The following is a 27802-nucleotide window of genomic DNA, read 5'->3' on the forward strand; positions in this document are numbered from 1 at the left end:
TGAAATAAATTTCATACTTTCTGCAGATCCCAGCGTTGTGCGGGAGAAGTGTTAGGTAGGGTAAAGTGCAGTGATCATAGGTTAATGAGGTCTAGAATTCACCTCAATTTGAAGAAAGAGTAAGATTGGTCAAGAAGAAACAGGCCAACCTAGACGCCGTAAGAGTAAAAGCAGACAGGCTGGTGCTTGCAAACAAATATGCAGCCTTAGAACAGAGAGATGAAAATGATATATATATATATATATATATATATATATATATATATATATATATATATATATATATATGTGTGTGTGTGTGTGTGTGTGTGTGTGTGTGTGTGTGTGTGTGTGTGTGTGTGTGTGTGTGTGTGTGTGTGTGTGTGTGTGTGTGTGTGTATAGATAATGAATGAAACCGTAACTAGGCTGGTTTCAGAAACAGCACTCAAAGTGGGAGGCAACGCACCAAGGCAACCAGTAGGCAAGCTCTCCCAAGCAATTAACGAACGACCTAATAAAGAAATGACAAAGAATGAAACAGTTCAACTCGAGAGATCAGACAGAATTCGCAGAACTGTCAAAACTGATCAACAAGGATAAAATATGGGATATACCAAATTATAACGTAAGATAGACGGAGGAAGCAGCAAAATATGGATGCAGCATGGTATCAGTGAGAAGAAAATTTGGCATATGACAAGCCAAGATCTATGCACTGAAAGATAAATATGAAATCTCTACGTTATTTCTTTTTGCTCCTACCAGGGAACGTGTGCTAGTGTAACTCGTATGCTGAAACAGCCTAAAAATATAACAAGCTACTAGAAGTAAAGTTCACAAGGGTTGCAATGTGGGCTTGTTGGTAACGCATCTTCAAGGGGTGTACGGTAGCGCGATAACAAGCTACGTCACATGCCTATAAAAAAAATTCAAAGCAGTGTTGTAATGGTATTGTAATGGCACTCCACGTTGGACAGTGTTCTCTTATCAACGCATGAAGTACAAACAATAACACGACACAAGAATGCAAAAAAACCGCACACCACACTGCTGCCAAAATTATTGGTCACCGACCCGCCAGGCTGTCGACATTCCTGAAGGTTGTTTTCACCAACATATCTAGGATAAATGGTGATAACACAATGAAATTCGACAGCCTCTGTATATAAAAGTTCAACAGTTCCGGTATTTGATAATCCAAACATTTAATGACACGAGGCATCGATGGGCGAAGCTGGTTATAATAGTTTACAACTCCGCGCCCTTGGGTTAAATATATCAAGCTAACTTTATGTTTTCAAATATGATTAGGTGGTCCCAAAAAAAAAAGTGAGCATGATGGAAGAAGCGCAACGTGAAATTTGTTATGGCGGGAACTGGCCCAGCGCCAGCCTTCTCCACAATGTGCCAGCGTGTATGGTGCACCCCGTTCGTCGTCTGCTACAGCTTGTCGCGGCGAGGCACGAGGCGAGGCCTCTTCTTGAGTACTCTCCACACTGAAGACTTTGACACTCCAGCTTCAGCACCCACACTGCGAACACTTGCATGTGGGTCTGAAGAAAACTTTGACAAAATATCAGTCTCCGCGTCCTCGCCCAGGATTGAAGATTTAGGTCGTTTCTTCGTAGAAGTCCGTCTGCCTCAGCGTTTCATATGCACGCGCAATCGTCATTGAGGTCGGACGCATACCTGGACGCCAGCGTTGAAATAGCCGAACTGCGCGCCTTCTATGTCCGCTTGACCCACGTAGAGTCAAAACCATGTCCGCTCTTTCCTCATTGGAGTAAGCCACACCTGCGGCTCAACGTTGGTCACAGCCAAATAGCGTTTCTGTGGAGAACACACAGGGATACGGGCGCCTGAGGAGCGCTGGATATATTGCAGTTCGCTGGGATTGGTTCAAACGAGGTACGTAAAGTTTGATCTACATCCGGTAAACTGGAACAGCGTGCGGGCGCACTCTCTCGGGGACTGACGCGCCGGTCACGGTGCACAAGTGCGAAGCCAGAAGCGGCCACCCGATACTGCGACCATGAAGCAATGCGCAAGTGCGGGGTGCGAGATCAAAAAAGAACGCCTGGTAGACAGTAAGTGTGAGAAGGAGAGCAGACGGGGCCAGTGCGAACAGTTGTCGTCTGAAGAAGACATGCGTAATCTTCCTTGAATATCGCCAAGGGTTTTTTTTTTTTTTACCATTAGTTAGTTTTGTCCCCGTGTGATTTATCGGCTGTTATTCGAGCCCTAAGGTTTAAAGTTGTAGCATCATCGTTCAATTCGAAAACTACTGCAAGGTCATTGTGCACAAAGGCAAAATTGTAGCAGCCGTCATCGCCTTCCATCGTTCCCACGCACTTCGCCATTTCCTTCTTTCACGCAGAATCAAAATGCTGCTTCCGTTTTTTTTTTTTTTTTGTTCGTGGCCTTAGACGCTTTATCGTTTCGGCAACGTACTGCTCGTCCAGCAGCATGCATTTGCACCGTCATGCGATAACAGCCGCGCATGCCCAGATGCCTACGCCAGGCATAACGCCCTGTCGCGGGCCAGTCTCGCTGCAGCCGACATTGTTCATCCATCAGCGCAAAATGTCCATCGACGCAAAATGCCACGTGGGTTGAGAGCGCACTATTTTTGTGCTGCTCTCCTTGAGAGCAGCACAAGAATGGTGCGCTCTCAACCCACGAGGCATTTTCGCGGGATTTCTTTGGAACGCGGAAAAATGAACCACGTGAGATATGTCGTATTGGAAACAATTTATTGAGAGGTTTCTCAAGGTGCTCTACAACTTTCCGTATCACACTTGGTGTCTGCAGCCAATACTTAAAAGGTTGATTACTTAAACGTAACTCAACCGTTAGTTAAGGAGAAAATAAAAATATAGTGTGAGTAACTCTAGGCCAGTGCCAACATTATGCATTCGGTTCAACTCGCGTCCGGAGTGCCTTAATTTTTAAAATTTTGGCTCAAGTTATGTGGGACAACTTGCAGTGTATACCTGTATGCTAGTGTTTAGAATTCGGCGCACACATAACCTTCGCGTATTATCCACAAATATAGCCTCCGAGATACCGACCGACCCAGCAAAAGCGGCCATACCAAATATGGGAAGGTGGGCAAAGAAAGCGCCATGATCGATATGAAACCACCACCTTGAAAAATAGCGGCCCCCAAACGCGCATCCCTCCTTACCCTAAAGCTATAGTGTGGTTCTGACGTTTCTTTAAAACAGCTATTTGAATGCAGTCAACTGAGTACAACAGGCGCGCTCGACTTGAATGAAGCGGCGTCGACTACGTAATGTCAATCTCTGCATTGAGTCGCAAAAAAAAAAAAAAACTAATATTGTAGCTTTGTGCTCCTTATTCTAGACAGGATACAATAACAAACTTACGTGCAAGAGGAAATAATTTAAAGTGGTACAAACATTTCGTTTTGTAGCATTCTGTGAAAAGAAATATTCTGTAAAGAATCGCAGAGCAACTAGAGCAATTGACCAGTACGTTTACCGTCAAAGAAAGACAATACGAACAACCGCGTGCTGTTTTTTGCTCCCCGTTTTTCTTTGTATGTTGCGAGGACTAGGTTGGAGCTCCTAACTAAAGCAATAACCTAGAATTGGAAGCTTACTGTAATTTCATTACTGACTTCCGTCGATTGATTTCCGTAAAAATATTCGTTTCTGTCTTGCTTGCTGGATTTTTATTGCGATAGCAATTATATGGACACTCTGGGCGCACTTCTAACGTCGGCGTCGCCGTGAGGTTCCGTTCTCTCCGCAATGCCGCTTCTGCGCAGAGCCCGGGTCCCTCAGGCACATAGTTGGGGGTTGCAGAGAGGCACCATTAAATCCCCCGAACCCTTACCACACCAACGAGCTTTGGGAGAGAGCCTTGGCCAACTGCGACCTCGAGGACCAGCAACGGTTGATTGTGAGGGCCCAGGACGCGGCCCGAGCTCAAGGCATTCTGGAATGAGGACGCTTCTCCAAAGCTGCATTTACCCAACAAAAATGTTTATTCTCTCTCTCTCTCTCTCCGGGACAAAACACCACTCGACTGGAATGCGCATGAGTGGGGAATGATGTATACGCAAAGAAGCAGCACGTTCGACAGAATTTAATTTACGTGGCTGAGACGATGTTTCCATGGCTTATAGGCTTACGACGGAGGTCGAATGATGACCACTGACCTGATGCTTCGACCGCTCGCGCTTAGGTGGTGGTGGAGCGCTGTGCGAATATGGCAGGAGCTCGCAATAGTGCGACGCCGTTGCGTTGCGTTTCCGGGTATACTTTAGCGGTGAGGTCGACGTGCGCCTTGCCTACCTGGTCGCAGCGGGTCATAACACACTCACTCGGAAGCCGCCCAACCAACGGCGAGGTTCGATTGGGCAACCTATTTGGCGATACTCGGGCCCTTGCACGTCCGCGCTCAAGACAGAGCCTCAGCGCGCGTGTTCACCTCGGGCCTCCTGATCCGCCTAAACTTCGCTTTTTCTGGGCCACCTCCTAACGTCTATCACCCGTCCACTCCTCCGGTCGAAGCCACTGCGCCTTCCAGGCCGGGCTACTCCGCTGCTGCCGTGGCGACTCTCTACCTTTCTCCCTCCTTCTATCTCCTTCACTCCCATAACCTCCCCCCTGCTGGCGCCGAGCCGTGCTCCCGCAAGGGTTGCAGAAGATAATGCCAGCCTTTCCTCCTTTCCCTACAAGAATCACTTCTTTCTTCTCTCTGTTCACTCTTGCCGGCAACGGCGCTTTGCGCCCTTACGGAGTGCACGCACGTGACACTATTCGTAATACAGCGCAGCCAAATGGCTCCTGGTGACTTCAGCCGCGTGTGGAGGTTTATGCATCCGGATACGCACAGTCTGGCTGCAAAAGTGACGAAGCCAGGTGAACGAAGCATCCCCCCGTTTTCTTCCAGGACAAGACGTCACGCAACTGGAACGCTTCCTGCATATCCTATAGTAGGAGTGAGGCGTGCGCCTTGGAGGAGTTCCGATCGTGCTCGAATAACGAATCTTGCCGCACTGTCACCGTGACAACCTAGCAAAGATGGCATGCTCGCGCGATGCCGACACAAATGGAAGTTTCAGCCCAAGACCCAGAGGCCAGTAACAGCCGACTTCGCCTCGCCATCTTTTGTTGCGCGCATGAGCTTTACCTACGGGACAAATACGTCTGTCCTGGTTGTCATTTTCATTCCCGTCAGTAGAGTTGTTCCTGCTGCTCTCCTGACGGATCCTGGTGCCTATACATACGTAAATAAACAACGCTCATCCGGTTTCACCTCACCCTTTTTCCAGTTACTGACACAGTACAAGGTTCCATTTCAATAATTATAACGGCAATGCAAGCCAGAATACCACGTAGGTTTAGCTCCGTCCAAATTTGCCGGACGAAATGGTAAAGAATGCTCCGGCAACCAGCAGCCCGAGCTCATGTACCTGATGTACCAGATGTTTAGTGACGCAAAATTGTCGGCTGCAGCTTTATTAACATCCTACAAAATAAGTGCACTAATGTGCGGGCTAAAAAATTTAATTGGCTACGTGGTCACTATAAATTACTCGCCTTAGCAGAACGTTTCATGTGCGGTGTGCTCGTGCGGTGCGCTCATGTTCCGCCGTGCTTTGTGTGTCGTCAGTATGTGTATACAGTGTTCCATCTATAAGTTTTGTATCGTTTGTATTAGTTTAGTATCAGTTTCGCGGTGCTCAATAACAACACTGTCTCCTAGTCATAGCTAACCGTCTCTTTGTCATTTTGTTGTTGTCACGGTGGCGTCCCACAGGGTGGGGTATTGAGCCCTATTCTCTTTAACCTAAGTATGGTTGGTCTTGCTGAAATATTGCCTAAGACAATTCACCTATCGATGTACGCTGATGATATTTGTCTTTGCTCTTCTGCAGCGATTCATCTTCAAGTGCGCGCAACAATTCAGCGGGCAGGCACCCGAACTTGTTCGTATCTGCGCAAAGAAGGCCTTGGTGTGTCCATCGAAAAATGAGCGTTAATAGCGTTTACGCACAAACCCATGGCCCCGTGCCATGTTTATCTCAATGACCAGAGTATCAAATACCAGAAGTCTCACCTCTTGCTAGGTGTGATTATCGGGCAGGGACCTTTGATGGAACCCCCAATTCATCTACCTTAAGCGGAGACTAATTTCGATTGTACATATAATGAGGTTCAGGTTCATGTGCAGAAAAAACCTGGGCCACGTCGGTACGGTCCATGCTGCAACTGCACGGAGCACTGTTTCTGGACGTTTTACAGTACAGCTTGTCAGTTTTTGCTGAACGCATGTAAAACAAACATTCGCACCCTCGAAAGTTGGCAAGGCCACGCGCTACGGACATGTCTTGGACTGTACCACGATGCGCCTCGACTCACGCAACAATCCTGATTGCTAGAGTCTATATACTTGGTTCCAACATATATAACGATTGACAACTTTATAACACACATTCGACATCTTTGCCGCGTACCCAGTCACTGTATTGCTGCTTTGCCAGCACAAAGACCTCGAGCCACATCATTTTCCAAACTTGTTGCCACACATCAAGGCTGCCTTCCGTCGGGCTTGACAGCAGCAGCAAGACCATTGTTACCCTTGTGGCGCCTATGACAGCCACAAGTACGTCTTACGATTCCGGGATTTACGAAGAGTATCCGTCATTCAACAGTGGCTCTACGTCAGTTTACACTGTCCTTAGTGAACGAGGCATATTAATAAAGAGCGCACATTTACACCGATGGATCTGTCTCAGCCACCAGCTCAATGGCGCTGTTATCATCCCGGCCTTACAAGTCACAATCACGTTCAAGATGTCCCATATAACGACCTCTACGGCAACAGAACTTAACGCTCTACGTGCCACTGTTAATTACATCGCACAAGCCAAACCTCGAATGTGGGTCGTTTTTTTGTGACTCCAAGGCAGCCCTACAGATTCTTGTCAGCCTTACGACGCAAGACCCATGAACAACTGGTGTTTGAGACCAGATAGCTTCTCCATCAAGCCCTCATAAACGGACATGACATAATCTTCCAATGGATCACGGGGCACTGTGCATCGTCGAAAATGACCTTGCTGACGATGCCGACCGGTCAGACCATAAAGAAACCCTCACACTTCCTATACCCTTATCAAGGACAGATGCTGCGAGGGGTCTTCATTTACTTGCTCGAACCAAGACTGAAGCTTTGTGGAACACTCCCTTTTTCTCAAACTGCCGTCTTCGCCGATTGGACCCTACATTGAAGATGCAGATTCTATCGAACTTCTTCCGCCTTGATGCAACTTTACTGTGCCGCCTCTGGTTAGGGGTGGCTTTAACGAAAGCCTACTCATTCCTTGTTGGATTGACTGACACACCGGTTTGTGACTCGTGCAAATGTGAAGAGACGATCAAGCACTTATTACATTTTGTAATCTCTATGAGATCGAAAGCGACGTTCTTCAGAGGCTGTTAAACCGACTAGATAGCAGACCATGGCCCCGCACGTCGCAGGCTTATAAAGTGACGCGAGCACTGCTACGTTTCATGAAATTGACTGGCCTCATAGGAGTGAAGTTATGGACAACCGCACGCATTCACACTGATAGCACCTTCTTCCCTCCCTCTCCTTTCTTCCCTTAAACCCCTTCCCCTGTGTAGAGTAGCAAACCGGACGTGCGCCTGGTTGACCTTCCTACCTTTCCTTCCTTCGTTTCCTCCTCCTCCTCTTGTTATCGTTGTCATTGTTGTGTGACTTCATGTCACAAATAGTGTCCTGTTTCATGAACACGAAATTTTACAAAAAAGTGAATTTTGTGAGGATATCTCCTGATATTCTATCAGGTTATGTGTCTCTGTGACTACTATAGGAACTCTGTATCATGCGAAATGTGGCAGATAATTTTGTGAGGATATCTCCCGATATTCTATCAGGTTATGTGTCTCTGTGACTACTATAGGAACTCTGTATCATGCGAAATGTGGCAGATAATTATTAAGAATATCTTAAATACCTGCTTAATTAGCAATTATAGAGGACACATTGTGCGAGAATTGAGGACCCAAATTCACATTATTAACTCAACAAAAACTTATTCTCTAAACAAAATCGTCTTGGGTGCCTGCAGTATACTTTGGCACTATAAGTGCGGCCCAGCATGGCAGTACCGAAATAAATATGAAATAGTGCACAAGTGACATCGATATCTCTACCCTCTTCATTGCGAGTGCAGACCAACAGTAGCGCAAGCTTTCGCTGGCACGGACTCCATCGCGGCCTTCTCGTTTTTTGCATGGTGACGCCAGGAATCGATAGGGGGGGTGGGGGGGGGCAGAGCGTGCTCAATTCCGTTTCCAATCTTGTGGCGGTACCGCAGCTCGGCGACCAAGTTTGCCAATAGCAGCAAATAAAGAAAGGCTTTCTGGACCAGAATGAAGAGAACTCGTAATTGCCATAGCATTGGCGCCCGAGCAGCAAGGAAGCAGGCGGCGTTTTCTGATAGGGTGGGGAGATCAGCGTCACTGATGCTCTATATAATTTTAGCTTGGGTTCAGGGCTGGCCCCAGCCAAAATACTGCACACCGTAGTACCTACGACGATTTTTGTGAAGTTGTTGTTGGGCAACATATGACTGTCGGGCTTCAATTTTGCAAATGAAATATTGCCTCTAAAATCGATAATTAAAACTATATCTGTATTTGCTGCCAATCTTCAGAGTGTGACAGCAGATGTGCAAAGGCGCTTATCACAAGTTATCAGTGCAGCACCCTGTGTTATTTGGCGCAGAAAATAAAACAGCTGTATACCTGCTACATTAGCAATCTGGGAACGAAGGCGCCATGGGGGGGAGTTCCAAGGCGGCTGTGCTAGTGCAGAAACATCAGCCCAGCCACTCCCCGGAAATTTTCGATATCTTCGCCTTCCTGACTCAACCCGGGGAGGAGGGGGGCGGTGATAGAGGACCTATTAGCCCCCCGGTGCCAGGCGACCTAGCTACGCCACTGTGGACAATAGGACTAATAACAGATATTGCTGCTACGAACACCATGAGCGATTAAAACATTCAAAAATGAAGAGCCTCGTAAAATGGAGGTGCCGGGGTTCGAACCCGGGGCCTTTCACATGCGAAGCGAACGCTCTACCACTGAGCTACACCCCCAGGCCGCAGTACCTAACTTTGAGAAAGGTTTTGAAACATTATACAATGCTTTACATTTATATATTCGAATCTTTTTAGCAGCGCGGTCGATTTGTTTAATCGCCATAGTACAACTGTCGCATCGCAGGAGACTGCAGCGAAGTCTGCTTGTAGGTGCTATGCGGAGAAGTCGCATTGGCGCAGTCGCCGGTCGCCGCCTCTGGGGAAGTGATTTCATCTTTTGACAATGAGTGGCGCCACTTAGCAAAGCACAGTGTTGGCGGACGACCGTAAACAGTTGCAGGCTGCGCACAGTTGCAACACTGTGGGAGCGTTCTATGCATTATGATTTAGTGAAGACCACGGAAGCAGCGAGACACTGAGCTCACTAGTTGCATTCAACCGTCTACGTATCATTTAGCACGTAGGCATAAAAGCCAAAGATTTCAAAGAGCGAACGTCTACGAAATCAAGTAGTTGTGTCGTCTGCTATTTTACTAAACTTCGAAAGCTTTTTTCTTTTTTTTTTTTTAACGGCGTCACAGCTTTATGTACGTCCCATAACAGTGTCGGCCCACAACTTTTAGGAAGGCTCAAAAGAACGCAAGTGCGTGCATATAAAATTGATGGGCAAATTCTGGATATGTATAATAAACCTTAGTTCATGCAATTCACAAGGTGGTTTGAGCCAACGTTTCTAAGAACGTTGGTTTGAGCGATCCAAGCGCCTTGGTAACAATGTACCCCGCTACCTCGTAAAGTTGCCTCTCAAAAGACTGAACCAAGCTCAAGAAGCACAACCTCAATGCCACATGCAATCAACAGTAGCATCGATTCTTTGCTTAGAGAGAGAGAGAGAAAGAGGATTCCTTTGCTTAACCTTAGGCATGATTCTCAAAGCTAGGTGGGGAAGTGGCTTTACAAGAAATATAGAAAATATCACCCAAGGTAAGTATAATTTCAAAGCAACCAGGCATGTTATATATAAATAGTTAATTTTGCGGCATGGCCTATGGATATGCATACACGCCTAGAGCTGAAAGTTAATCCATCACAGCTACCACTATGAAATGCTGTGGTTTGAACAAGTGACATTCAAACTTAATTTTAATAGGTTACTGTGCCACCCTCCTTCCACATCAGAACTTCCTTAATTTTTCTTCAGCTATGCACAAAATTATAGTTAGTCTGTGGTAGACCAATTGAACTCATGCGCCATATTGCTACTGCAGTGTTCACAAGCTGGCAGAAAATCTTCAAGCCCACCTTTTATTTATGCAGCCTTCATTTTCTAAGAAAGGACCTCACAGTTGCATGTATCCGGTATTTCCTAAGTGTAATTTATCAATGAAGCCAATCATTCCTCGTTAAATTGCGACACTGTAGATGTGGTATCCATGTTAACAAACAATGGTCAGCCTCCTTACAAGGTTGCCACTCTCCAAATGGTTTCTTTTTTTGCGTGAAGAGGACTCCCAATGCTGTTTTGCAGTTCTTCCACGAAAGATTATGGTAAAGATTCAAACATCACTGTCCGTTTGTTGAGTTACATTTTGTTTCCAGTCATAATTCTGCGTCTTGAAGCATATATCAGGCGAAAAACACGCATGCTGGCAAGTTTTCTCGCAAAAAAAAAAAAAAAGACCTCAGTGCCCTTCCACTCTGTGAAGAAGGATGACCAGCGAAGCTGTGTATCTGGGCCCCTTAATGGCGAACTGCACCTCCGCCGCGGGTCGGCCCGGCATTGCACTAACTTTGGGATTTTGTGTCTAGCCCTTAACAGTTTCGCTGAAAAAGTTGGCCGACAATTACGACACTCCCCAATGCGAAATTTCTGCGCAGCTCTATGTCATTTCATTTCGCGTGTTAGTATTTTGTATTATGATTATGTAGGTTTATATTAGGAAGAGGACACTGCGAGTAGCGCGCTTTGTTTCCATACAGATGATGCGCACTACTCTGGAGCCATATTGTAGTCATTGTCGCCGCACAGCCTGTCTTGTATGGCACTACGCTTTTATTCTCAAGCTTTCATTCCACCAGTCACGACGAGAGCGGCCCTTCGTCGGGGGGAAATCTTGCCACCAGTGTCAGCGGCGACAACAACCAAGGGAGTGTCACATCGAGCCTTACTTGTAGCCGCTTGCCATCGCCCCAAGCAGGAGCAGTGATAGACGTCACACGCGCTGTTACCGCGGGCTCACCTCAGCAAGTGACGGTGCGTTCTTCAAAAAAAAAAAAAAAAAAAACTAAAACAAGAAAGCATTGCATCTTCATCCAGCAGATTTGAACTTGTAAAATGTGAGTTTGGTCCGAGTACTTACTGGAGGGTTCAGGCAGCTCCTGCAAAGGAATGAGCAGAATCTGTGACAAGCCCTTTCTCAAATATTGTAGGAAGGGCACAATCGACAATCTCTCGTAAGCAAACTTGCTTACGAAGTGCGTTCTGGCATGGAACACAAACATGAGCCAAGAAAATAAATACATTTATTTTGTAGACAGCACATAAAACACTGTACAAGTCCGAACTCAGGTCAGGGGGTAAGGGGGCCCAGCGACACCGCAGCGTGTTCGCTTTCCTTCGTTTGTAATAGCTTCAGAAGAAAAAAAGGATGCGTTGTTGCACTACGTCAGCATATGATGGAAACGTGAGACTAGACCTTTTATAAAGATCTAAAGTGCCCCGTTGTCAAGCCTACAGAGACTAGCATCAAACCAGCAGTCATCATCTAGGGCTGGTCTGTGAACTGTCATTGGAATGTCCTTGTGCACCAGCCACACTTTTCATGCAGTCAATGTGTACGATGGTTCCATTGGGGCACCAGGCGAATGAAGGCTCCTGGAAATGTCGCTGGCAGATGGCGCACGTCCTGAGTTGAAAAGAAAGAATTGGATTAAAACATTTCTTTTCAACAATAAAGTGAAGAGTATGATTAGGAGTGCTCATCAGCAATTCTTTCATGATGGTGCTAGTTGGTTGGAACATCCTCTGTTGCACAGCTAGTTGTACACCACCACCTGCAATGCACTCTGTAAACTGTGTGTTCTGTCCTCAATCCATTCTGTGCTGCACCAGAGTCAGCAGGTGCAAAGCTGACTGGCTAGAACTTGTTACTCTTTGAGTGCAAAGCTCTGTCCATTATCTCACTGCAATAGGAGGCAATGAAAGAACATGGGACTCAATTGTCAGGACGCTAGCTCCACCCACTCTCTCTAAGGCCACTATTTTATTTTTCATGTGACTGGCAGTCAAATACCTTATCTAAAACCATAGTGATGGTTACAGATAAAATACTGAATCGACAGTGACCAAGGCATTTCGGAAGCAATCATCCACAGAAAGGTCAGGAGAAGCTTGTAAAAGAAACCTTGCATATACGACAACTGGCCTCTGAGCTATCTACTATCAGTCAGTGAGAGAACCGCCAGGCCACATCGGTTTGCAAATGACTGACTCAAGCACACAATCTGAATGTGTTATGATTTAACCCACTTTGATAATGTGGCATAAATTCCATAAGGCTACCCAGGAACCTTGTTTGTATTGTGAGTCGCTGTAGGGAAATGAAGTAACAGGTGTTTTATCGTGGAACATTTTTAACTGACAATTAACATGTCATGTCTCAACTGTTCAACAAAGACTGTGGATTGTACATATGTCAAAGCAATAAGAATGCCACATGCATTGTCTCAACTTTCATTTGTCCCTTCTGCTTGTGGTGCCTCTGTTTTGGTCCAAGGCACAACTACACTGCGAGGATGTACGAAGGATGCTGAGTATGTGGTGTCACTTTCTGTGTCTCTCTATTGATAACTACTGACATTGGCAAAAACAAACAGTGCAAAGGGACCAGAAGGTGAAGAAATTGACTATGTTAATCTACCAACTTGCCGTTTTGAACTACTGATACGGCATTCACATTAGACGACTACAAGTCGGGATCATATACAAGAAGCAGAACTGATTCAGTGATCACTAAACTGCGGATGGTTAGAGAACTTTCTATGACAGCAGAACAAGGGCAGATGCAGGGTAGGCTCAAGGACGAAGGGAGGGATTACTGCAAGCTCAGTTTTGTAGGCACTAAAGTGCCAGCACGTATGGTGACAAGGAGGCCTGAATCCACCAGCGCCATCAGAAGAATGCATTTTCAAAAATCTGAGGTAGTTTAATTACAAGGAGAAAGTGTGCCATTCCCTCATGGAAAACCGTGCGACACTCGCAGGTGCAACAACGTCACAAAGTGCTTCTCGGGTGTACTTCCCCTGCAGCACCTGTGCGACGTGCCAAAGCCAGTTGCCACTCACCTGTCCTCTGTGAGCGTCTTCGAGGTCTGGTGCAGCAGGGCCTCGCGCCACCGCACCTGAAGGTTCTCGGAGCGGCGCAGGGCGCTCTCGACCCGTGCCATGTTGCACCGGTGCAGCGAGGTGCGCACCGCCTTTGCCAGAAATTGGTCCATCAGAGAGACTGACCAGTCGGGTGGCAGCAGCTGCAACACCTGCACGGCCGTAAGTGGTGCAGTCAGTATTTTTGTCTGCAAAAGCGGATAGGGCATTGACCCCATAACGGGGGCTACACTTTAGGCACAACTTTCTGCACCCGTTTCGTGGGTCAATTTATCTTCCTGCACTTGTAGGTGGCATTGCTTGTTTTCATGTACAGTCAAACCTCGTTATAGTAAAGTTGCATACGACACGAAAATGCTTTTGTTTTATCCGATACTTGCTCTAAGCATATATTCCTTACGCAATGATACTGGCGAGAAAATTTCAACATTTTTTTTTTGTATATTGTAACTCCTCAAGTCAACATTTGTTATATACATATTGAGGGTTTAGTGTATAAAAAACTGCATTCTATAAGCCTTAGCCTCCTTGACAGTTTCTTTTAAGCTCGTTGGAGAAGGAAACAGGTCCTTATTTTAAGCTCCAGCTCAGTTTTTCCTGAATTACCTAGCTGATAAACCCGTATTATGCTAATTCCATGAGCCTGACTTAAAGCGTTTTATTGGGAGCCACTCTGCGATGGGCAGACAAATGGTCAGGAAAAGCTACAGGATTTCTTCCCCTCCCAGAATATGAGCAGTTTCATATCAAGAAGAGTACATGGTCCATGCTAGCTGCCCTCTGCAATTTATTTACCTCTGCAGGTGCAGGTAACTTGACGACATGTCATGCATCTTCGTTTCTTGTACTTACGTGCTTCATTTATTGGCGTACCACATATTTCTTACTGCTCATTCACTTTTCTTCAACTACTATGCTGGTGCAAGTGCACAGAGACTTTCTCTAAAGCTGTTTGGTGGTGATGGATTCTTGGGACATGCAGTTCTCATGGCATTTCAGAGTTCCTTGGAATGGCAACAGATAATCAACATGCAAAGCATAACCACAAGTGCAACGTGCTGCCACGCACAGTCGCACGATATCGTCAGAAATAATCCTGCGCCATTTTCTCAAAAGGACAATAAAATTCTTGGTTGTGAGGAACGTGCGCCATGAAATGGCCATGTGCCATGAGTACTTCAAGAAAGAAGATTTGTTTTGAGGCAACCATGGTTAGTGTTATTGTATGTTTCACTGCATTGAATGTTTCTATATGACTTCTTTTTTTTTTTTGCAAGATAATTGTAAAATACGATTTTAAAGACAAGTTGAAGCCCCTGTGCATATGGTTGAAGCAGAACACTGTCTTCAGAAAAACGTAAATTTAGTGAGGAGTTTCTTTGTAAAAATTTGGCCTAGAGTGTTGCACTTATTGTTATTTGGTTTCAAAACATTATATATGTCCTTCTCCAAAGTTCCAAGTGTGCTTCCCTGCACTGCTTATTTGCCCAACCAATGGAGCATCAGGTCATGGTTCAAATGAAGGCAAAGTGCTAGCTGCTCATGCTGGGGCTTGCCTCTTGCACAAGGTTCCATTACGAGAGTCACGCCCACATTTCCCATGCCAGAAGTACTGTACCTGTACGTAAGCAATGCATATACGACTGTCACCATTAGCTTTGCAAATTGCCTAGCGAGAAAGCTAGCTTTACAACTATGAAAAAAATTCTGCAGACAGAGAGAAAAAAAGGAAAGCAAGGAGTGGGCAAAGAACTGTCACCGGAAGGCACACAACACCTGCCTGCTCCTTAGAAAGAAGAGATACAAACACAGAAATGTAAGACGGAAAGAAGGGAAGGAAAAAGGAAAGAAAGAACAAGATGACAGATCTCAGACTAAAGTAAAACAATGGCAACAAACAGAGCACTTCTAAACTTTTGCGAAGCCACCATATCCAGTGGGAGATAACATATGTCTACAAAGCATTAACTGTCCCTTGTTGCAGTCAGACGTTACGACCACTGGGGTCACTACTGGGGTCACCACTGGGGTCAGGCGTTATGACCGGTCAACTTGTTTGCAAGCAAAGAGAATTGACGCGGACTACAGCGCTCACGGTCTCCTTAATTTAGAAACCTACAGTGTGGCCAGCACTAAGTGCACCCTCATCTTCGATGAAACACCTCTTCGTTCTTTAGCATGGCCAAAGACTATGCCGAGCCACACTAAAGGCCCGCAAGTCGCTCGCTTTTCAAGACGTGCGAGTTTCCTTGACCCCTCCCCATCACCTCTATCCCTGCCACGTTAAGGTCTCACTGCTCCAATTAGAGGTGCTAGAAAGTGTGAATGGTAAACTGAAATAACTTTTTGAGCACGTGAAACTGAACTTTCCAGCTGAGTGAATGCGAACGCAACTCAGTGGCCACTGATAAGTGCCATGCGTGCATGAACGAAAAGCATTTTTCGTACCTTCACAGCATCAAATTCAGCCACTTCGCTGTTTAGCAGCTGGATAGCTGCTGGCAGTAACGCTTCTTGGTCATTCTTCCTGCAGAATTCAAAACATAATGTATGTGCTTGAGCAAGCGCCACACTTATGTAAGGCCTGCAGCCCCTAACTTGGCAGCCCAAAATCGCGAAAGAAAGAAAAATAAAGGTGGCGTGGCAAACAAATAGTTTCATTTCACGTAAAGCGGCATAATCTTCATGATCGATGCAGCTGCCAGATGGAAACAGTGCAGTGTTGTGTACTATATGCTGTGTGTTAGTGCAAGGCATTTTGGGCCACACCTTGCCAAAACCGAAAAAAGGAAAGGCGCCACCCTTACATGAGTACTATAAGTGGAAACTGGGCCAGCTGGTTATATGTTGTACAAGCCACAAGACAGTGCAAAACTGCATGACAAAGAGAAAGAGGGACAGGACGAACACTGAATAAAAATCACAGGTTTACCTTAAAAAAAAAGATAAACATTGGCCATTAACATTACCGCTAATTATCGCCAATCAAAGCAAACAGCACAGAAAGCTTCGCTTACATCGATTCCAACAGTACATGAAATCTGCAAAATGTTTTTAAATTTGTACTTGATTTCTTATCTATGAACTTATATCAACTACCCGGCAATCTATATTATGAACTGTTTTTACTCTTTAGTGTTTTGCCAGATGCATGATAAAGCTTAGCTCCAAGGTGAGTGAAGGTAGTGATATGTAAATCTGCAATTGTTGGCTGTCAAACCATAACCATTAACAGTGACTGCATGTGGACTGGTTTGTAACGTAACCATTACAGTGTGTTCACCTTGAGGTGTGAGTGAAGTGTACATTTTGTTTATTATTCCTCTTACATTGCAGTGCACCACACGTTTAAGTGCCACGATATTCTCACAAGTGCTTTGTACTATACTCTGAGCACATTTTGAATAAAGTGACATCATATGTGCACACATAAAATGAGCTAGAGAAAAATTAATTGAGAAAGGCCACCACAGAGCATGCGGAGCTGAAAGAGGCCTTACGGAAGACTGCTGTCCAAGTAGACGGTGAGGAGAGTGTGGTACAGGCGGTGTCGGAAGCGCCGGTCACGTCCTTGGGACTGTCGCTGGCAGTAGTCTTCGGCTGCCTGGTAGTCCTTGAGCTGGTGGACCAGAAGGCGAAGTGCCTTGTCATGGTCCTCCAGCTGCCGATATGGGTGGAAGAGATGCGTGCACGCTTAGTAGCATCCCAGGAAGGCAGAAAAGCAAGATGAAGTTTAGTTTTTGAAGACACGGTCTTCTTAGCCGACTTCAGACGGGGTTGGCGAATGTCGGATCTGGCTACTTTTTAAAAAATGTGTCCGACAATTACGAGCCTCCCTAATGCAAAACTTGAGCGCAGCTCAATACATTTTTCGCTTCACGATACACTGAGGCAAAGAACTTGAGATCAAAATCACTGCGCTAAATGGCAGTGGGCCAGTGCCGTCAGCACCTTCGCAGAGGGAGGGGCAGTATGGGAATGCTGGCATGATGAGCGGCATCAGAGCCATCTGTGGATGAAGGCGACAATGAACCCGCAAGAAGTGGCACGAGTGTGAGGGGCAGTATGGGATTGCTGGCATGATGAGTGGCATCGGAGCCAGCTGTGGTAGAAGACAACGATTAACAGTGGCATGAGCGCGTTTGCGCGGTTACGCCAAGGGACGCTGGCACTCAACCCAGGAACAGGTGCCTAAGAGCTTGGCTCTAGAATGAATGATGAATTAGGTGCCCCATAGACATTGTATGATCATGAAAATGGTATGAAATGATTCGTCACTGTGCCAAGAACACCTAGCAACAGTCAGGCACTAACGATACAGTAGAATCTCGATACAAATCTTTTGGGACAGCGTAATAATTAGTCTAACCCAAAAGCATTTAAAAAATTGGGAAATTAAGCTGGGAAGGGGGGTCTAGTGTGGCAATGAAATGACTGACTTGAAAAATTTCTCATTCTTCTTTATTTATCTTTCTTTTTCAGTAATCCTAAGACCTTCCTTTATCTAATGGCGAAATGTTTGAAAGAAATACGTAGCAGAATTTGAGAAAATTGCACATTTCTTTACTGTGTTGACGTGCGTGTTGAAATCGGGAAGAACATCTGGCTTCGGGAGGTGCTATCGCACCGCCGATTGCACGAGCATGGCTTTCCGTTGACGCAGTGCCGCCACCTTGGCATCTCCATAAACAAAAGAGATTGGAGGATCGGATAGCTGCAGCGATGCGTATCCCCAAGCAAAAATAAAAGCAACAAAAGCGAGCGCGAAAAGAGAAAACTAGTGATCTGATTCGTTATTGCGGTCACGTGGTGCATAGGGAGTGCTTCTACTGGCTGATGACGCCAATTTGAATCACTGGCGCACTGGTTTTGCACACATTTTGGCAGCAGCAAGCTGCGCACTTCTTGCATTCCGAGGCCGACATTTTAAGATTTGCCTGATTATCTAGAGTTTCTTTTGTTGCTGCGTTCCAGCTGCTGCCTCTTGGTGATAAGGACATGATCTGCGCAAGGTAAGGAAATCTGTTTACATTTCTTTCCACTCTCCCTGCTTCTCCGACCCAGCTCTCCTCCACAAGATGGGATGGAGTAGAGCTGGGCGGGAGAAGCAGGGAGAGCAGACAGCTTTTGGCCACGCAAGTCCGATAGCAGACGTTAAAATGCAGATTGATAAATAAATTCATATGCACAAAAATAGTATATGTGTGTGATCATAATATTATAACTTAGGAGGGAAAAAAGAAAGGATGAACCAAGTGTCGATGCTAAACAAGACAAGGTCGACGTAATTGCACGTGAAATGCAATATGAGTAAAATATGAACTGAAATAGTCATTAATATGAAAAAGAGACAGAAAGACACAATACATAGGTATTATCAACATTTAAGCATCAAATCATTTGAAACACCATGTACTCAACTTTGTGTTGTTAGCATTGACACTTGGTTGACACTCTTTTGTTTATTCATGGGTAGAGGTGGGTGACTGATCAATTAACCTTCCAATGAATCGATTAGTGATCTAATTATGACAAATGACTATTATATTGGGGTTTGTCTGTACAATCCTGCACAGTTCTGGGAGTTCAAGAAAAGCACCTTTAAAGGATCGATTTATGTAAGTTGCACACCAAATCAAACTTGAACCGTGGCCTTAGTATTATTAGCTTCAAAGGCAAAGTTGAGTGCCATGTTCAACTTTGCATTTATCTCATGTTCTGCACTACAGCCTTAGTGTGTACTAATGCATCCTGTGTGCACATTACAAGTGTTTTTATTTTACTTTATGACAAACAATGAAAAACAATCTGTGTTACCCGGCCAAATGCTGCTGCCCTGCCTGGGCGGCCCACCCACAAGCATTACGAGCTTAAGCGTGGCAGCCCACTACATTGTAAACAAAGCACAGATACAAAGTAAAGCGCATGTGACGGGAGTGTGTGCTAGTCAGTCTGGGATGCTGGAGGGTAGCGTCTGAGAGTGCAGTTCCAGGATGGTAGAATGGGAGAGCCCAGCACCTCCGCCAAATGTGAAGGTTTATTCAATATGGAAGTCATGATGGATAGAGCAGTCAACTCTTTCTCTTCGTTACACTATTATTATTATTATCACTGTTGTTGTCGTTGTTGTTGTTATTGTTATTATTAGTCAGGGAAGTGTAAGTTTGTTGGCCACAACAGCACGAACAAGTGTGCATAACTCCCAGAAGAAACTGTTGTCAGCGTATGCTTTGTCGTAACACCCAGCCATAGGAAGGTCAACCCAAATTGCATGCACAGATGTACATTATACCTCGTACCACCAATTCAAGCTTTCTTTTTTTCATTGAAATTACATGCGCAGCCACTAACCTTGCCATAAAGTATGGCACACTCCTGGTGCAAATTGTTCTCCAGTGCCCTGCCCAGCAGCAGCTGCACCCGATAGGAGTTTGACGTCCGCAGCAGATTCTGCAGCTTTTCCCTACGGGACAGACAGATTGACATAGACAACAAATAAATCAGACGAGCTTAAATAGTCTCTAAAAAAGGAAAACATGCACGCAGTCTTCCCAGAATAAAAGAAATTATGTGCATCATATGTACACATAGTATTCCACATAATTTGTCTCCCAGGGCAACTTTCTTTAGTGGTTTGACTGAGTTTGAATTGTATTTCTTTTAAACAAACCAATTGTGCCATTGAAATATAAGAATATGCGAGTGAAGAGCAGGATCCAACTGTGGTTGAAATAGGATACCTCTTTTTTTTCTCAGAGTGCTGATTACTAGAACTTGCTAGCTAAAGGTGCTTTTCTTTTTTTTCAAGGTCAAACAGATTCTTGCCATGAATTCAGTGCCAATACCGTCTGCAACTTAAGCGCTCCACTCATAACCCATGCTGCTTTTGTATGCTTGTTTGTTGATTTATTTTAATCAAGTAATGAATCAATCTGATTTGCCCTTCTGTAGCTCAATTTTGCATTTATGCTCAAATGTCTGTCAATAGTTTCAAGTGTCACTGACTTTCTTCATATTATCCCCCCCTGTTCACAAGATCTGCAGCAGCGAACATGAGTGTTGTACTCTGCATACTAAAACAGTGCAGAAGCGACAACAAAAACAATAATTAAGGCACAAGACACAGGCACCGGCTACATTTTCTTGGCTTATTAGAAAACAAAACAACTGGACCAGCTTCATGCACTTACGGGTTACTGAAGCAAACAGATAAACAAACATACAGACCTGTACAGCTAGACCACGTGGCTCATCTTAGCGAGCCTAGATAACCTGCCATTTATCCCACGCTGATGCCCATCAGCATGAGACATTTTACAGCAAAGTTGTACACCTCTACCATCCAAGGAAATTTTCGTGTCGTTGTGGTAAGCAAAAAACTCCCCATACGTGCGCCGATCCCAGAGACAGTGCAATGCCGGGCCATCCCACGGCGGAGGTGAAGCAGGCGTTAAGCACTCCCCATATGTCGGCCGATCCCGGAGACAGTACAATGCCGGGCCATCCCATGGTGGAGGTGAAGCAGGCGTTAAGCACTCCCCATACGTGGGCCGATCCCTGAGACAGTGCAATGCCGGGCCATCCCACAGCGGAAGTGAAGCAGGCGTTAAACACTCCCCACACATGGGCCGATCCCAGAGACAGTACAATGCCGGGCCATCCCACGGCGGAGGTGAAGCAGGCGTTAAGCACTCCCCATAAGTGGGCCGATCCCGGAGACAGTGCAATGCTGGGCCGATTTAGGGCGGAGGTGCAGCAGGCGTTAAGCAGTCCCCATACGTGGGCCGATCCTGGAGACAGTGCAATGCCGGGCCAACTCAGGGCCGAGCAAAAGGGACACGTCCAAGGGCAAGGGCAGAGGGGTCTGCACCTTTGTTAGGAAAGGGATCACCTTCATGGAACACAAAATGATCGGCAGAAGCGCCATCGAACACTGCATGATGGAAGTAATCACGGGCAAGAGGAGGAAGGAGAGCACTTTCCTGGTGAACATCTACAGCAATCCGTTCCATGGACAACAGAAATTCAAGGCACTATTCCAAAAAGTGAGTTCAGTCGCGGGGAGCAATACGCTCGTAGTGTGCGGAGACTTTAACACTCCGAGCCAAGACTGCGGCTACCACAGAACGACGGTCAAGGGGAGAGAGCTGATGCAAGACGCCATTGACGTGGGACTGAACCTAATCACGGATACGGCCTTTCCCACCAGGATTGGCACATCGGTTACGAGAGACACCACTCCGGACCTTACCTTTGTCAAAACCGACGGAGGATTGAGAGAAGCAAAATGGAGAAACACGGGCCAAGAGCTGGGCAGCAATCACTACATAGTGGAGGTCGTCGTACCGCTCGAAGGCCAAGGCAACAGCGGCATAAGGAAGCATTGCATTACGGACTGGGACGCCTTTTGAAAGGCGCTACCCGCGGTGCAACTGGACATTACGGACATCGAGCAATGGGCAGCCAACGATGTTGAGATGATGGAAGGAGCCACCAAAGAGCTGGAGACGGACGAACGAATAGACAAGATAGACAGTCGGCTGGCCCACCTGATAGAAGCCAAGCAGTCCATAAAGGCAAGGTGGCAGAAGCGATGAACCAATCGAAGTCTAAGGAAGAAGATCGCCGAGCTCAACAGGGTGCTATGCACCCAACAGTGGAACGAGGCCTGCAACAAAGCCGACGGACAGATGCACAAGGGCAAGACGTGGAACACGCTGCGGCACCTCCTCGATGAAACCAAGACCAAGGGCCACCAGCATAACAATCTGGCCAGGATCCTACACAAGGCAATCTGCGAACACGGGGAGGACGAGGTCAAGGGGCGCTTGGACGCCAAGTACCTGCCGACCACCCCCACGGAAAGACACCCGGATTACAAAGGCAACGAGAATGAGACGCTAGATTGAGAAATCCAGACGTGGGAAGTCAGAGTTGCCCTGCAGGATCTCATTGGCAGGTCCGCCGCGGGTCCCGATCGAGTGACCAACAGAGCGCTCAAGAACCTCAACGAAGCGGCCATCGAAACGCTCAAGAACTTCTACAAGTGCTGACAAGAAGGAAGGCTGCCCAAGCAATGGAAAGCAGCCAAGACAATCCTCATCCCCAAGCCTGGCAAGCCGCCCAACATAGAGAACCTCAGGCCGATCTCGCTCACTTCGTGCGCGGGAAAGGTCCTCGAGCAAGTTCTCATGAACAGGTGGCAGCGTTACCTGGAAGAATCGGAGCTTTACCCAAATTCCATCATCGGGTTTCAGAAGAAGCTTGGGACGCAAGACACCATGATCTTACTGAAGAACGAGATCATCGACGATACAACGGGCACCAAGGACAACAGAGCCATACTTGGGCTGGACTTGCAGAGCGCCTTCGATAAAGTGAGGCACTCGGCTATCCTGGCCCAAGTATCCAGGCTAAACATGGGCAGGACATACCAGTAAATCAAAGACTTCCTGACGGAACGGACCACCGAAATCTGCGCGGGAGACCTGCAGCTCGAAGAGAAGAAGCTGGGCAGCGTCGGAACTCCGCAGGGCTCGGTGATCTCCCCGCTACTCTTCAACCTTGTGATGATCGGGGTGGCCAACCAGCTAGAAAGAGTAGCGGGAGTCCGGCACACCATCTACGCCGACGATGTTACGCTATGGGTACCGGGAGGAAGCGACGGACACATCGAGACAACGCTGCAAGAAGCGGTCAACACTATCGAGGAGCAGCTGGGCGGGTCTGGACTCGTTTGCTCTCTGGCCAAGTCAGAACTGCTGGTGATTCCACCGACAGGAGCGGGCAGGAAAAGAAAGAATATGGAAGTCAAGTACGAGCGCCCGAAGATCACAGTCAAGACAGCGGGAGGACAAGTAATACCGGAGATCAAGAAGATTCGAGTGCTCGGGCTGCTCATCCAGCGAAACCAAGTCAATGGTGAAACGGTCAACAAGCTCGCGGGCAAAGCGGCCGCGGCAATGAGACTCATCAAGAGGGTGTCCAACAGAAGAGCGGGGATGAAGGAGGAGAGCCTGACTAAGCTTGTTCAATCCTTTGCAGTTAGCCACATAACGTACGTGGCCGCCTTCCACAACTGGAGGCCGAGTGAACGTAACAAGATAGACGCCACCATACGCAAGGCGTATAAGGCGGCACTCGGTCTCCTCGGGAGCACGAGCACTGAAAAATTCATGGCGCTGGGAGTCCACAACACGCTGGACGAAATAGCCGAAGCACAGAGAACGGCGCAACTCGAGCGTCTCTCTGAAACGAGAACCGGAAGACAGATACTGCGGGACCTTGGCCTCGAGCCGAGGGAAGGCAAGCAGCAGAAAGACGTACCTATACCGAATAGCATCAACAGAAAGCTCAGGGTCTGCCTGATCCCGAGGAACGTGAACCCCGAGCACAACAATTAGCGGAGGTTGGTGAGGGCCAGGGCTCTCGTGGACCTCCACGCCAGAGAAGAAGGCGGCGTCTACGTGGACGCGGCGCAGTATCGAGGGAGCAGCGACGCATACGCATTGGTGGCTTTCGGGGCATCGACGGGTGCAACGAAGACCGCGGCGAGCGTCCGGACTCGAGAGGCGCACCGGGCGGAGGAGGTGGCCATCGCCTTGGCCGTCTCCGACCCCGGATGCACTACAGTGTTGTGTGACTCTAGAACGGCAGTGAAGAACTACGCCAAGGGTAGGGTATGTAGTGAGGCCGCGCGCATACTGCGCAAGGCCGAAGACATCGGACGCAAAAGTGCTGTGGTGATCAAGCGGTTTCCGGGCCACATGGGCAGTGATGTGTCGGAACGTGAACCACAAAGAGACGGCCAACTCGGCCGCGCGAGGACTAACCAACCGCGCAGCTGCAAGCACGGCTGACTGTGAGTGTTGGTCGCGGTGCAGTGCCAAGGACAAGATGACCACCTTCAACGAAATAGTGAAGTGGTACAGACTTAACAGACAGACTATGCCGCAACCTCTCCCGGGGCTTAGCCGGAAGGAGGCAGTGTTATACAGGCAATTACAGATGGGGTCCCTGCTCACCCCAGTGCTAGCTAAGCAAGTGTGTCCAAACGTGTACGCGAGTGACGTGTGTAGACTGTGCGCTAAGGAGAGAGCCACCGCGGCTCACATCCTTTGGGACTGTAGCATAAATTCGCGAGAAGCCAGCGAGAAGACGACGATCCCGCCGCAGCTAGAGGCTGCAACGAGGAGCTATGACCAAGAGGCGCAACTCAAGGCCGTCCTGCAGGTCTCGGCAGCTCTAGAGAGGCAGCGACCGTGCGAAACCGAGGAGAAGGGGGACAGCACCCCCAGGAAGGGGGCGGCGGCCCTCTCGGACCCGCGGAAGTAGCGAGGAATCAAGACCTCGAGGAGCACACTGCACGAGACTGACGTAGTGGCTGCATCGCGGTAAAAGCTTGTCCTCTTGCAGAGGATGCCTGCTGGTTAGGATCTCCAATGCCTGCAGAGCCTAACCGCCTCTGCAGGCATTTTCACTAAAGTTGTTCTCTCTCTCTCTCTCTCCCCTCATACGTGGGCCGATCCCGGAGACAGTGCAATGCCAGGCAGACTCGTGGCGGAGGTGAAGCAGGCGTTAAGCAGTCCCCATACGTGGGCCGATCCCAGAGACAGTGCAATGCTGGGTCAGCTCGCAGCGGAGGTGAAGCAGGCGTTAAGCAGTCCCCACACGTGGGCCGATCCCAGAGACAGTGCAATGCCAGGCCGAGCCACACTGGACGTGTAGTTCGCCATTAAGCGGCCCACATATACAGCTTCGCTGGTCATCTTTCTTAACAGACTGGAAGGGCACTGAGTTTCTTTTTTGTTCTGATTAACTAATGCTGTGTACATTTCTTCACATGTGAAAATCTGTTCACACGATTACAAGTTTATGAGATGGTGACTTTACTAGCTCAATCAAGCCGTCCCACTCACCGAATTGTCTTCAGCCTTTCAGACTCAGCACTGAGACCATTCTCCTTGAGTAAGCACAGCACCATATCCATGTACATCACCGCGAGCAAGGTGTGATATTTATCACTCTATAAAAGAATGATATACAGAAAGAAAACCAAATATATCAGCACTCACTCACCCACTTCAACACAGTGCAGACAGCATAGACAAAATCACACAACGTATGAGCCACAAGTGCCACTACATGATACAATGAATATAACTTAAATAAATCCCATGTACTGTGTGAATCATAGATAACATAGAAAAGAACAGCTGGCCTATGCATTAACATTCTGCACCCTCTAGGGCAGGAGTATAAGGCATGCAGAAGTGCAGCCTCATCAACGGTGATGCGTAGCAGACATGTGCCACGCAGAGCAAAGCCTCCTGCCTTTGCCAGTTCATGCAGCATGTGTGCTTGTTCTGCACATGTGTGGTATGTCATGTGGTGAGCAAAGTTTCAGATATGAGGTCATTTCCTTCACGTTTTTGTGGGCATGGTTCACCTCGATGCCTTATAGCTGTATTACTTAAGCTTCGTCTAGGATGTGTCCTGGAGGCCGAGCCATTGCACCGACAAGGGATGGCATTCAGTGAATCCTGTGCTTCCTGCGCTGCCGCAGAAACCTGTTCCTCCCAGGGTATGCAGTGAGCTGCGCTTTGTAGCGCTCATGTTTCATCTCTCTCCTTCGTCTTTGTTATTAGTGCGCGCTGTAAGTAATAATAGTGCTTTACAGAGACTCTTTTTCTTGGGTTACCATGTGCTAGGCCAGACGACATTCTTTTTCCCATTGGTCATGCATCTGGATGTAATTAAGTTTACAGAGTCCTTCTATAATTCTCTTCGTTGAGGAAAAGCCTTACTTAGTGCGCAATTCATATGGAAGGAAGGAAGATGACAGTGCACAATTCATATGAAAGGATGAATTGTGCGCTAAGTAAGGCTTTTCCTCGACAAAAGAATGTTTCACCAACCAGCCTGAGCAGCTACTTTGTTACTCTTCTATCATTTCTGGAGCCAACACATTTAGACTCTCGATTGCAATCTAAACATTCTGACCACTGGTGTGGTTTCGTTTTGCATGAACTTGCGGACCATCTGCTCGGCATTGAGTGCTGCGCTGTTATGTATAATGCAGATGCATGTGTCATTTTTGTATTGTTCTCCAGTGTGTCCATTTTAATTTTTTTTATAGTATCAATTTTTTTCTTTTAATTCTCCTTATTTTTTTTAATATCTCTCCTATTTTTTCATCGTCATCTGTCTTTGCACATTTTTCCTTCTAGAGCAGGCAGGCATTGTACCTCTCATGGTGATAGGTTCCAGCTAGTTCTTTTTATTCAACTCTTCCGTGATTGTTTGACAATGACAAACAGCAACAATAATAAATCATGTGCATTACCTAAGGGACATGAAAAGCACATAATCCTTAAGTGTATACCCTAGTGGCCATGAGGTGACCAGATGTTAATAGCACATAAAGTGTACATAAAGGTATGCTGCCCATCAATGGTAGCGATCTGCTCGACTTCATCTTTGCACCAACCTCAAGCTTCTTTCCGAACACGAGGTGCTCAAGGTAGAGGACAAGAGCATCGGGGAACCGGTGCAGGTACTCCAGCACACTCTCATGCTTGAGCTCGTCTGATTCCGGTTCATCGGGCGGCCTTTCTGTGAATATCTGCAAAAGAAGAAATCATCACGGCTGCTCACTTCAGCCTTAACTTGTGAAAGTACTAGCTACTTATTTAACATCTGAGTGGAAAAAAAAAAGGCACGGGAACACTATACACGTGCCATTCTACACAATGAAATTCCTCTTCATTCATTCATTCATTCATTAAAACAGTGCCGCCTTCATCTAAAGCTTCCTCGGACTGCGTCGCACACAAGCATGGTCACGTGCTTTAACAATCTGAACCACTGTAACTTACTTATATCCAACATGGAACACATGGTTGAAACTTTTCAGCAAGTGTATTTATACTATAATAATTCCAGACCCTTTTGCTTGTGCGTCTGGAGGTGCTCGGACGTGCTTTGACATCGGCATTGTTACGTGTAAAGAATGACTGCAGTAACTGGCTGTGCTTACGTATGGAACACAAGCAAGCCAGGAATCCAGATATTTGACATAGCTGGGAAGCCTTGGCATAGGTGGCCATATGCCTAGCTCCGATCGTGTAGTTCCTGCCATAGGCACATGCACTCAACAAATTCCGTCACTCATAGTTACACAATAGGTGAAGCAAAAATGCCTCAAATTTCATCACACGTAATGTCAAGTGACTAAGAATAGATCATTTTTCTTCTGACAACTCCTCATTCCTGTTTTCTTCCTTCCTATTAAGCCTTTGAAGCCAATACCTTTTTTGAAAACAAACAGCAGA

General features: G+C 46.9%; 1 protein-coding gene, 1 long non-coding RNA gene and 1 other non-coding gene across 3 annotated transcripts in view; 1 reads left to right on the forward strand and 2 right to left on the reverse strand.

Annotated features, from left to right (window-relative positions):
* Positions 1 to 9071: 9071 nt before the first annotated feature.
* On the reverse strand, positions 9072 to 9143 carry TRNAA-CGC (transfer RNA alanine (anticodon CGC)). Its single transcript has one exon. It is a non-coding gene; the product is annotated as a tRNA-Ala (tRNA).
* Positions 9144 to 9695: 552 nt separating this feature from the next.
* On the forward strand, positions 9696 to 13512 carry LOC142560742 (uncharacterized). Its single transcript, XR_012823423.1, has 3 exons — positions 9696 to 10070; positions 10591 to 10634; positions 13395 to 13512. It is a non-coding gene; the product is annotated as an uncharacterized LOC142560742 (long non-coding RNA).
* Positions 11591 to 27802, reverse strand: part of LOC142560740 (transforming growth factor-beta receptor-associated protein 1 homolog) — a 53496-nt gene continuing 37284 nt past the window's right edge. The window contains exons 16-22 of the mRNA XM_075673042.1: positions 26959 to 27093; positions 25388 to 25494; positions 19821 to 19932; positions 16970 to 17130; positions 15918 to 15996; positions 13431 to 13621; positions 11591 to 11992 (exon numbers count right to left, since the gene is read on the reverse strand). Coding sequence (XP_075529157.1) covers positions 11848 to 11992; positions 13431 to 13621; positions 15918 to 15996; positions 16970 to 17130; positions 19821 to 19932; positions 25388 to 25494; positions 26959 to 27093 — 930 coding nt within the window. The 3' untranslated portion in view covers positions 11591 to 11847. The remainder of the gene's footprint in view (positions 11993 to 13430; positions 13622 to 15917; positions 15997 to 16969; positions 17131 to 19820; positions 19933 to 25387; positions 25495 to 26958; positions 27094 to 27802) is intronic.

Source organism: Dermacentor variabilis, chromosome 10 (genome assembly GCF_050947875.1).
Source record: "Dermacentor variabilis isolate Ectoservices chromosome 10, ASM5094787v1, whole genome shotgun sequence".
Lineage (NCBI taxonomy): Eukaryota > Metazoa > Arthropoda > Arachnida > Ixodida > Ixodidae > Dermacentor > Dermacentor variabilis.